Source organism: Polypterus senegalus, chromosome 11 (genome assembly GCF_016835505.1).
Source record: "Polypterus senegalus isolate Bchr_013 chromosome 11, ASM1683550v1, whole genome shotgun sequence".
Lineage (NCBI taxonomy): Eukaryota > Metazoa > Chordata > Cladistia > Polypteriformes > Polypteridae > Polypterus > Polypterus senegalus.
Window position 1 is genome coordinate 151,267,454 of NC_053164.1, and position 13,143 is coordinate 151,280,596.

Genomic DNA, 13,143 nt, shown 5'->3' on the forward strand with positions numbered 1-13,143 from the left:
TGTCAAGATTCACACCCTCCATCCTATATTGGCAATTTGCACAATGTAAATTTATGCATTTCACTGTTTTCTAATAAATGTGTAATTAATATCTTTGTTTTTCAGTTTTGATTTAGATGAAGAGTATACGGCTTTGTATAAAGGTTAGTAAGCTTTATCTATGCGTTGTATTTTTTTTTTTAAATCTTTCCCTACAATGTAATCAGTGTAATTAATCATGTTTAAGGTTCTTTTCTTCTGTCCTTTTTTCATTGTTAATGTTAAGTATTTCCCCTGCAATATAAACCTTCCCCTACTGCCTATAATGAACATAATAAACAAGCAAATGTATTTAATGTATCTTTTTGCAATGGTGAGTGTTTTGTTTTTCATTACATTTGGCTTCAGTGAGTAAGGGGTATTACCCTCTGATTTAGTTGGGTTAGCTACGTCTGATTAATTTACTGATATAGTTTTGAAAACAGCAGAAAATTTATTATATCAACATGAGAGCAGTTTGGGATATTCTTAAACACTTTGGCTGAATATTCAGATACAGACACTCTGAACAGCACAGTTAGTTAATTTTCATGGCTACTGAGTCAATGTCATTAGTGAAAACTGACTACTGTGGGGCTGACATGGGGAAAAAAGTGAATGTAGTAGGGATATTTCTAGCATCTACAAAGTTTAAGACCGATTATCCAATGTATTTGTCTATTGTGAAATTAGATACTAATTTACAAAAGTCTCATTTAAACAGGGTATAGCACATCCTTTTTCAAATTCCTATTTTGTTCACTGAAACAAAGGGAAAAATTCCATATTATATCGATATTTTAAAGTTTTGCATAATGTAACAGAACACCTGCATTTGAAGAACAAGCCTCCTTTATTAACAGAAAGAGATAGAAAATGATTTCAGAAGACTTTGGCCCCCATCAGATAATTTAGAACATGAGAACAATTCAGAAGATGTTTTCTAGAAATACTAGTCTCATAAAGCTCACAATAACAATCAGGTTAGCAACAACTCTAGGAAGTCGCAAAGATCCCTAAGATAATAGCTGAGGTTGTGAATCAATTTTAGAGTATTTGAAATGTGGGAGAAAAACCTTGACAGATATGAATAGTATGTCTTCGCTATCTATGGATTCTGTTCCCACAGATTCATTTACCAGTTATTGTAAATGTGTAACCCCTTTCAGGACATGTACAATCTAATCGCGCAATTTGTAGCCAGAAAAAAAACTAAGAAGCCAATTGCACAGCATCTAAATGGATTAGTGTGTGTTCACCCAGCAAAAATGATTCATGTGGGTAATGATTCATGCTGGGAACTGAGTCATTAATTTGCTTCTATGATCGTGGAATTGCACTTTGTATAAAACCTCTGTCCCCACTACCGATTGGATGGTTTAGTTAGGTCCTCAGATCAAACTTCACTATCTACTAGAGGAAGTAAAAGTAATAACAAGGTTTCCATAGGAAAACCTGTGGAAGGATCATTAATGAGCCTTAAGGGTACGAGAGGGGGTGGCACATCTTCTCAGTCCCATTTTCCCAGCTGGACTTGCCCAGGAGATCTGTTGTGATGAGCTTATTTAATTTTCACACAGAATCTTTTGTTTATGGTAACGGGTAACAAAAAGTGTATTCTGAATATTGTCTTGTTAGAACCCAGCCCCATATTCCCCATAGGATGAATGCCTTAATATCTGCTGTTCATTTCCGCAAGGTATTTCTGGAGCATAACCCCCGTAGAACATGAGAATTGACTGTACAGTCACCCAGGCCAGGATTCAAATCCAGGACATGGGAGCTTAAAGGCAAAAGTGCTATCCACTTTGCTACTCCACTACTCTTATTAGTCCACCTTATTGAAAACATGCAAAATAAACAAGTATCACATATGAAATATAACTATTCAAAGGGGAAAACCTTATATATAAAACATAATATATATAATTTAAAAAAATAAATAAATGTTCAGGTGATCTTTTGTAAATTTTTTCCCTATGTCTCATTTTTAGGATTTTTTCAGATCTTGTATTTGCATATTCGTTCCAGGAACAACCTACAGTATTTTTAGTTTGTTAGCCATTATTGTCATTAGCGAAATTAACAACATTCAGTTTCAGTTTCAAGTTTTCTGCAATACTTTATTGGCAGAAATAATTAAACCATATATCATTTATCTACATAGATACACATTAGGTTGAACATACACTAAAACTGAACCATTTCAGTTTGACTAACATGAACAAATTGTAATTTTAGTCAATTAATATCATAATAGTTGAGATATGGTCATTTTGCAATGTAGAAGATATACTGGAGAACATCTGGGAGAGTCTGGGGAACAGATAGCTCCACGGTTATAATGACCTGGGCTGGCAAGCCAACCATTACAATGTTATATCATGTTGGCCAGTCTAATAAGAATATAGAATCCTTTCAGGCTTGTATTCCGTAGCTCACGATATCTCTGGTGTTGCCTCCCATGGGCAGGATAAGGGGCTTGGCAATACAGAGAACACCTAAATACTGTGAAAACAAACAATTGTAATTGTCTGTCTTATGTTTTTGTGCAAGTAACTAATGGAGATGCAATGTAAACAACTTAGTAGCAGCTCTGGTCATGCTAAACTGGACTAAAGTAATGTTTTTTTTGTACTTGAAGCAATGGACCTAAATGTTTTGACCACCCACTTGGAATATTCTTTAGATTGAAATCTTGAGATTGTATTGCACTCCTCAATGTTTATTTATTGGGAAGTTCAAATAAGTGTAGTATATATGACCTAGGTCATTTAAAGCTGTATATGTAAGTAAAAGAATTTTGAAATCTGCCCTTAACTGGAAGCCAGTCTAAAGAATTAAGAATCAAAATGACTTGGTTGTATTTTCTAGTTATTTTAGTGGTCTCTGCAGCAGTACTTTAAATTCACTGAAAAGTACAGATAGATCCATTTGAACAGCCTATAATGAACCCAGTGCAGTAGTCCATTCTGCTAGAAATAAATGGATGCATTAACGTATTTGTATTTTTTAATTCTTGCAAAACTTCTTCTTTTCGATGTAAGATGGAAAAAATTAATTTTGTATAGTGTTACAATGTGTGTGGTAGAAAACAGTTTGGTATCAAGGTAACACCTTAATTTCTTTCTGATTCATTAACATTAATGTTTAGGCTTACTAAATTAAAAACAATAGATAGTGCTCTATCGTCTGTAGTATTCTCACCAGTTTATAACATTTCTATTATTTCTGAATTCAAAGTCGAATTCAACTCATCCCATCATTTGTTTCATTGACACAATACATTAAGGATATAAAAGTGGAATAATTTGTTCTGATAGAAACATATATCTGAGTATCATATACATATGAGTGGGGAAAAAAAAAATACTATGCTTTTTTTTAACTACATGGTGAGTAGGTAAAGTGAAAATATAATGGTGCAGGTACCGAGGCCTGAGGGACACCTTATATGCTATCATCATGTTTCTGAATATACTTAAATTAAAGCATGGACAAAGAAATTAACATAGTTTTTAAGCCCATTAAACAGAATAGACCAGTCAGTGGATTGAAACAAATGACAGCAAATATATATTCTCCATAATTAGGTTTGAGTTTTATCAACACTTTTTCATTTAGTATTGCAGTCTAGGTGTTGCTTTGTTCTTGTACAATATGTTATTGTATTGGCAAGATCAGGAATAAATCAAACAGAAGTAGTGATGAAAACATTCAATTTAAAACTAAAATTACCAGAGCATACGAAAAAACTTGTAATCCCGGCCCACCTTAAATCCTTTTGCACCTCTCTGTCAGCGTCTTTTGTGTTCTAAATATGTCGATCAGCAAGCAGCCTGTTATCCCATCCCCACACTAATGCAGAAAGGGCACAAACTTCTCTGAGCTGAAGTCTGTGTGTGAGTTGCATGGAGCTGTATAGGGTAAATAATATATAATTATTTGAAATGCATGCATTTCATGTGTGTTCAGTATCTATATCAACAAATGTACAACACATTGTTAAAACAGAAACATTTTTCATGTTTTAGTAATAATTGACAAAATGTAGACATGAAGTGTATAATGTGTGAAGCCTGAAGTCCAAATATCAAATTACCACTTTCACAAAAGGTACAAGTGTAACAAAACATGTGCGCTTTTACTCAAGAATATAACTCCAGTAAAAGAACTTGTGTTAGGGTGCAACATTGACATGCCCTTAATAAAACCACTTTGGTGGTGTAGGGTTAAGAACCGCTGACTTGTAATCACGATGTTCGATTCCAGACTTCTCATTTTTGAGTAGTGAGCTGCTCTAATTCTTACTATTATAGAATAAAAACATACATTTGATTTGATTGTAAATTTATGGTACTTGTAAAGGTCAGCGTTTTTAAGGTGGGCCGCGACACATGTTTTTTCGTAGGCATTGATAATGCTAGTGTTAATGACATAATTTTTGCACTCTGAATCTTAACTCAGGTTTGATCCAGTGTAGTATTGTGATAATGAGTTAGGTCATTAATAATCTGAAAAACACGCAAGCACTCTTAGCAAATGTACAAAACATTAATTCATATGTAAATTTTCACTTCTTTAAGTATTAAAATCAAGTTAACACTAGACCTTCTCCTTTGTACAACCTTGATAAATGAACAGACACAATTTAGCTCTGATGTTTTTAGCTTTGGTGGACAAGAGTAAGAGCTTCCTCTTTAATTAATATTTCAGATTGATGTAAACAGCTATCATTGGTGCAAATTTTTAGCACTAAGATAGATACTGTGTCGACCTTGGATTAATTTTCAGTTGTAATGTCTGAAACCTTGGCACCTGAAACGCATCCTAATTGTAGGATTTATATACTTTGGATTTCCAACATTACAGATTATGAAATCACGCATTATGGGTACATATCTGCAACAGAGCACTGGTTATTGGTCCAAATTGCTGAACTACAGTAAAAGCCAAGGGCCTGTGTTTGACAACAGTGTGATTGGGTACTTTGAAAAAGGGGTCAGAAAAAAAAGTCAATTTCTGCTTCTTTACACAAATTAATATCTCTATAGCCTTGAGTAACTGAATTAATAAATGTTCTAATTATTTAAATAAATATAGTCAACCCAATTTTTGTTTTGTGTATTCGTTATTTGGTTATCCAAACAGTGCCATCCAAAGCATTTGTTTTCCCCATCAACTTTTAATTTAACTCTTTTCACAAGTGTTTTCATGTAAATTAGCTATTTCAGGTAAGGAAGACATTAACTTCAAAGTAAGGCAGTTATACTCGCTATTATGGCATGGGAGAGTGGCAACATGTACTCTCTACATTTGACGATAATGACACTATAACATTTAAGTTGTAAATATTGCAGAACACACAGCATGTTAATTTACCATCAACAGGTTGAGATTAAATGCAACTTTTAGTGCCACTCATTTGAGGTCAGAGGTAACCACTGTCTGCACTTGCTTTTCACAACTCTGTAAGATGGTCCAGCAATTTCCTAAGAGGTTTGCTAATGGCTATATACTTAGGCCAATGGGTTTTAGTAGCAACCAAGTACTTGCATGTAATTTGTCTCAAGCCGTGCCTTACCCCATACATTCTGCACAATGACTTGTGCCATTCTTTTATACAAAGAGAAAAGGTTGCAAATGAGCTGGGAGTATGTCCATGTGATTTAAATTTTGGTTAAGGTCAAATAATTTGTTTTGCAATTTTTTTTTTTTGCAAAGCTGTGAATTCTGTTTAATGGGAATCATTTTGCTCATCATACTTACTACATGCTGGCAATCAGTAGATCTTCCATTTGTCTATTATACTCTTGTTTCCTTTTCAATGTAGACTGCTCTATGAAGCCTATGAACTGAGAGATAGCTGGCATGTAGCATTCTAAATTCCATGTGAAAGTGGTGCTTATAGGTAAATTGTATAATATATGGTAAAAGAAGCTTTCAAGTTCTTCACATACACAAACTAATAGTCAAGAGAAACCCAAGACATTTGTACTTTACACCATGTGAAGATACATATATTTAAGAAGCGGTTGTGACATTTGATATTCTCTGACGTCCTTCAGTTATAACCTTTAAGTGATTTCTAAATTTACACCTACATGAACCGTAGATTGAGCCTGAGCTAGATTGAGCCTGAGCTGAGTGAAACTCCATACACAAAGGAAAATAGAGGCAGTAATGTGTCTTTAAAGTTTAAAAAAAAACAAAAAAAAACCCCAAAAAGAATATTTTTATTTAAAATTAAAATGTTGTTAACATCAGGACTATAGCCTGAGAGAGAGATTAATGTTTTAAGTAAATACTTGCATGTAATACTCAAAATCTTCAACATGGGTAAGGACTTACAGTGGATTCAGAAGGTATTCAGACCTCTTCACTTTTTCATATGTTGCTTTGTTGTGGCTTTGAATTTAAATGATTATAGCACTTTTTCCCAAACCCCTTCTCCAACCCCACCCCCCCAAGGGAAAACAAATTGTGCAGCAGAGAATGTTCCCTAGAGCACAGTTGCCTCCATAATTCTTAAATGAAAAGTTTGAACAGCAACAACTGTTCCTAGAGCTAGCTACTTATCCAACATAAGCAGTCATGGAGAAAGGGTCACGGTAAGAGAGGTAACCATGAGTCCAGTGGTCACTCTGGCTGAGCTCCAAAGAACCTGTGTGGAGATGGCAGAAACTTCAGAAGGTGACTACCACTGTAGTATTCCACTAATCTGAACTGTATGACAGACTGGCCAGACAGAAGCTTCACCTTGGTAAAAGACACATGGAAGCTTGATCGAAGTATATTAAAAGGCTCCTAAAGAACTCTCAGACTGGGAAAAACAAGATTGTCTGGTTTGATGAAACCAAGATTACCATCATGTATGGAGAAAACCAGGCACTGGTCAGCACCCATGCAATATAATGTCGTTGGTAAAGCAGGTTGTGGTAGCAGCATCATTTTTAAGTGGTAGGGTTTAGGAGATTAAGTAGCGTTGAGGGAAAGCTGAATGGAGCAAAGTATAAAGAGGTCCTTAATGAAAGCCTTCTCCGGAATGCTCCGGGCCTTAAAATCTGCAAAATGTTAACTTTTCAATACAACAATGGCCCTAAGCACAAAGCAAAGACAACGCAACTCTGGGAGATGCTCCACCAGAGCCTAGACTGGAACCCAATTGAACATCTCTGGAAAGACCTTCTGTCAACAGACAACCTCCATCCAACCTGGCACAGCTTTAAAGGATCTGAAAAATATAACGGCATAATGAAAAAACCACCATTCTTGAAACTTATCTCTGTTATAGAAGTGGACTTCTCAATTGGTCCTAAAGGCCATTGGACAATTTAATTGAGGACGGGTGTGATTAAAAATTAAAGTTTTAGGCATAAATGGATAACATTAACATTAAATGGGAAGGCAAAATAATGTAATAATACTTTTATAAAAAATTGATGTCTTCCCTGAAGCATTTCAATGTAAATGTTTAGTTTTTGAAAGTTATGGATTATGAAAGAAATCCTAAACATGCACAGAAATGCTCTGAATTAACTTTAATTGACCTGAAGTTGGCAATATATTGCAGGAGAGTCCAAAACATCAATTAATTGTAGTACGAGTTGTTTTTTTTAGGAGCTGTTACATACTGTCCATAAGATGTACTTTTGGTAGCAAAAAGCATAAATAATACTTTCAGTGTTTTTTGTACTTTGTAAATTTTATGTTTTTACTTTTGTTTAGTTTTGGATGGCTTAAAAGCACATGAAGATTCTTGGCCTTTCTTGGAACCTGTTGATGAATCATATGCACCAAACTACCATGGAATCATTGAAGTGAGTAGCAATTGTTGCAGATTTCATATTAACCAAGTTTCTTGTACTAGCAAGGCAATTCTGAAGTGTTAATACTAAATTCTGGGCACAATTATGATTATTATTCTGCAGTGATTATTAACCCAGCTCTCAAGTTGTAGAACAGTTCACACACCATTAGCCAAGCCATGAGGTTGTGGGTTCAAATCCTGCCACTGACACTGCGGGACCATGAACAGGTCACTTCACCTGCCTGTGTTCCAATTGGAAAAACAAAATAAATGTAACCAGTTGTTCATGAATACCAAGCAACCTGCTAATTTCCCAAATCAAGACCTAGTATAATTCCCCAAAATATTCCTAGTTATGTATGTGTACACAAATTCAGAATGTTACTGGTAAAAGTATGCAAAATTTGACAGCTTTCCTTTAATAATAATTATGCATTGTATTTAAAAGTGTCTTACAGGGTACCCAAGGCCACTGTACAACAATACATGTAAAATAAAACAACCCAGTATACAAACAAAATAATAACCACAAAAAGCAATATTTAAAAGATTTTTAAGGTTTTAAGTAATTTTAAAACCAGTAAATGAGGTACATGCACAGTGCTCCAAAGGTAGGGCATTCCATAGCTGTGGCCCTGATACACTAAAAGCCCTGTGCAATTTGCAAAATGGAATGTTTAATAGCAGAGAGTCAGAAGAACGAAGTGTACGTGATGGAATATAGGGACAAATAAAAGTAGACAAGTAAGGAAGTGCTAGACCACGAACAGCCTTAAAAACTAAAGGGAGAAGTTTATATTGAATGCGAAAGGGAGCAGGTAGCCAATGCAATTTTAGAAGTGTAGGAGTAATATGCTTTCAGGCTTTTAAGTGGGTAACCACTCTTGCTGCTAAATTTTGTACATATTGTTATTTGTTTAGACTCCGAGCAGGGATCCCAAACAGCACTGCAGAGTGCAGAGGTATAGTGCGTCTTTATGTGAAAACAGCAGTGTCAGATTTGGAGGGGGGTATGGTAGGATCGTGAACGCGACTGAAAGAATGAAACTGAATAATAAAAAAAAAAAAAGATAACCTTTACAAGTATCATACATTTACACCGGCTGTTACAGACTGAAATCAAATGTATGTTTTTATTCTAAAATAGTAAGAATACGTGCAGCTCACTTCTCAAAACAGACTTGTCGGGGATTGAACCCATGAAGTTTTGTTTGCCAGTCAAGTGTTGATACCGTTGCACCACCCAAGCAGTCATAGTAAATGCGTGTCAATGTCACACCCTAATGCATATTGTTTTTCTGCAGTTATATTTTTGAATAAAAGCGCACTTGTTCTGTTGTATTTGTACCGTTTGTGAAAGTGTTTCTTTGATATTTGGACTTCAGGCTTCACACATTATAAACTTCATGTCTACATTTTGTCAATTACTAAAACATGAAAAAGTTTATTTTTTTAACAATGTGTTTACATAGATCGCTGTAGACACAGAACACACATGAAATGCATGTGTTCCAAATAACGATATAGTATTTATAAATGGTGTGATTTTTGCTTGACTTCTCACTCTATACAACTCCAAGCAACTGACATGCAGGTAAACAGACTTGAGCTGAGAAAACTGTGTGGGGTAGGGGGATGTGATAGCAGACTGCTTGCTGTTTGCTGGTTATCAACACATTTAAAGGACAAAAGACGCTGACTGGAGAGGTGAGAAGCGATTTAAGGTGGGACGGATCTACGAGTTTTTTTGTAGGCTCTGGTAATTCTAGTGTTAAAGTCCTCAGGGTCCAAGTTCAAACTTTTTGAGGACCAGTGTAACAACAGCCATCTTTAGATTGGAAGGGACCAAGCCAGTATAAAGAAGTGTGTTTATGGTACTGATGATAATAGTAAGAAGAAAAGGCAAAAGCAGCCTTAGCCAAAAAGGAAGGTATGAGATCAAGAATACAGGTAGTTGGACTTTTGCGGTCATGACAAACTTATGGACTGCAGGATCGTCTAACAGTGGGAAGCTAGATAAACAGCTGCTAAATAAGATAGGGGATGGACACAGTATTGACTGAAGAAGTGGACCTTTTTGAAATTCAGAATAAATCGGATCAATCTTATTAGTAAAAAAAGGACAAATTTCTAAAAATTTTAGAAGAATCAACTAATACAAAGTTATTTGCAGGGTTAAGTAGGTTATCCACAGTAGCAAAAAGTGTTTGGGTATTATGCTGACCACGTAGAATGCTATTAATATAGTAAGAAGTCCTAGCTCTCTGTTGTGCCTGCTTGTATAGGGCAACATGTTCCTCATAGGCTGTTGCGTGGGCAACTAAACTTGTTTTTCTGTTAAGGTGTTCAAGCCTTCGCCCACAAGCTTTCATGTGATGTAGCTTAGGAAAAAACCAAGGAGCAGAGTGCTTAAATGTCACACTACAAGTTTTAAGTGGAATAAGATGATCCAAATTAGTTGAAAGTATACAGTCAAAATGATGAACTAAGGTAGCAGGCAATAAAGAAACACCAGCCGAAGGAGGGCGATGCTTCAATGTATCTGCAAGAGCAGTGGCACTGATTTTTCGTGTTCCTAAAGGTGATTACTATATTACTAAGAATAAGCATGTCAAACAAAACAACCCTATGATCAGAGTTAGATAAATCAATACCATACAGATTAGTAGGAGTTATGACCAAAGGACAAGGTCAAGTGTGTGTCCTTGCGCTTGAGTCAAAAAACACTGAAGTACATTAAGAAAATCAGCCACTTGTATAGAATTTAGTCTACATGTAAGTTGAAATCACCAAGCAATAACACAGCAGGATACAAAGAACACAGAGACGTTAGCAACTCAATGATTTCTGCCAAGAAGACAGGTGACTGTTTTGTAGGACAAAAAACAAGTAATATCAACAGAGACTTTGCACCAGACAGCAGTAATGCCAGATACTGACTGAAACGATGAAACATTGTGCGCAGAAACTGACTTGATTCTAAACTTAGAATATACTGTATAACTGCAACACTGGCACCACGGCTAATAGTACGTGGCTTTTCGATATAGCAGTAGTGGGGTGGGACAGTCATATTTAGTCCAAAATAATCATTAAGTTGTTGCAAGTTTTCTGTCAACCACAAAACCTAAATATGCCCACAATAAAGGCTGATTTGCTATTTACAGAGTGAACGTTGAATCGCACAATTTTACATATCGATAAAAGATTCTGGCAATTTAATTTCTTAATGAAATAGACTGCAAGTTCTCAAAATTCACAGCAGACAGTCCAGTAGTGATAGCAGAGCAACGGTGTAAATAAAATATTATTCTCAGAATGATAATAGTCCAACTTCTGACATGAGCTTCTGTGACAGTAACTGGGCGACTGTAGAATTCCTTAATGCCTAAACAGAAGGAGTGATGTTGGAGTATGGCACTCGGTACACTGTAAAGTATAAAGTTCTGAAAAAGAGTACCTTATAGTTATAACCCAAGAGAAAAACCTCAGGAAAAATTACAGGATTCAAAAATTGGCCAAAGAGGCAGGCAACATGCCATACAGGCAATATTATCCAGTATTTTAATCCACAGGGGAGAAACAGCAGCCAAAATACACTACCATAATTTCTTGTAACCTGGAAGTCCAAATCCTGTGCACTAAGCACTGGTTGATACCATTGAACTAGTCTTAACAGATTTAAGAAATGATGGAAAAAAGTGTAGTTTCATCTTTAACTAATACCAGTATCTTCTGCAACAGTAAAAAAAAAAATTACCAGGATGCTTACTTAAAAGACGGTTTTAAAGAAAAAGCATATCTAATAAATTAAATAAATTAAACCACTCATTTAAATTGCAACATCATTTCTATGAACACTCAGAAGAAGGCTAATAAGATCTTAGCTCAACAAATCCATAAGCAGGAAGTTTCCAGTGCAATTGCAGAAATTACCAACACAGATGAAGATAAAATCATTGGCCATAGAAATATAACCCATACATTTGGAGAGTACTATAAGTCCTTATATTCTACTCCGTTTTTAAGAAGATAAGACAATCTAATGAGTTCCTTGACTCATTTCGGATACTACAGCTAGATACTCTTAGTGCAGAGGAATTGGATAAACCTCTTGATACTCTTAGAATTACTGGATATTATAAACTCACTCCAAAGTGGGAAAGTAGCAGGCCCAGAAGGCTACCAAGTGGAATTTTATAAAAACATGTTCAAATAAGTTAGCTCCACTATTAGTAACAGTTATAGAAGGTAGTGACAAATTCTGCCTCAGACATTTCACCAAGCATTTGTTACCATCTTTCCAAAGTAATTAAGGCCATAAAGACCAACTTCACTTTTGAAAAATGATATTAAGATACTATCCAAAGTTCTGGCTAGAGGAATAAAGAAAGTGCATCCTTCTGTAATATCACAAAACCAAACCAGATTTATTAAGGGCTGACACTTAGCTTGTAATCTTCGTGTCTGTTTAATGTAATATACCCATAAAATCTAATACACCAGAGATGTTATTATCTTAGAATTCAGAAAAAGCATCTGTGCCAATCCAGAAGCCTCCATCTGTATTAACATTATCTCAGACTACTTCATACTAGAACTTGGTACTCAGCAAGGATGCCCCCTACCACAATTGCTTTTTGCAATTCCCATTGAGACATTGGTCATTCACTTTCAAAACACATCAGAGATCAGGAGGATTATCAGAGAAGGACTTGAACAGAAAATATCACTATATACAGATGATAGGGTACTGTATTTCAGACCCCCAAACCTTCTTATCAATAGTCCTTAATTCACTAGCATTAATTTGATTAAAGGTGTGATTAGCACACAATACTAGACTGGGCATCTACCCATTTATTTTATCAGTTTAAATACTTGGGTGTAATATTTCCCAATCTTTTTTTCTATTTCAGAGCATCCTCATATACATAGGATTTTTTTTTTTTAAGGAACTATGGGGCTTTGCCCCCTGCTCGCTTCGCTCACCCACTCCCTCCCATCCTCCCCATGGGCACGCTACACTCGCGTTGTCGCATAGCGCGCCTGGTTTGTTGTGAAAGCTCACTGAGGAGATAAGCTCTGATCAGCTTCTGTCTTTCTGCTGCTGCTGCCTTGCTGCCTGTTCTGCTTGTCGCATTGCACATCAATCATTTAAAAGCCTGTAGAGCAGCTATCTTTTTGTCTCACTGCCTCTTTTCCCGTGATGTTAAAGTGTGTCTCGCTGGACGTCAAATTGTCTTCCGAGAACATCATGTATTGTCTCCTTCCAAGATTTTTTTTTTATAATAGAGAAATTAGACTCAAATACA

The 13,143-nt window shown here is 35.7% G+C and overlaps 1 protein-coding gene across 2 annotated transcripts in view; it reads left to right on the forward strand.

Annotated features, from left to right (window-relative positions):
• The window catches only part of LOC120539622 (cat eye syndrome critical region protein 2 homolog), a 219,492-nt gene that overhangs the window by 172,621 nt on the left and 33,728 nt on the right, over window positions 1–13,143 (forward strand). For both annotated transcript variants that reach the window (XM_039769902.1, XM_039769903.1), the window contains exons 11-12: window positions 106–143; window positions 7,747–7,838. In XM_039769902.1, coding sequence (XP_039625836.1) covers window positions 106–143; window positions 7,747–7,838 — 130 coding nt within the window. The remainder of the gene's footprint in view (window positions 1–105; window positions 144–7,746; window positions 7,839–13,143) is intronic.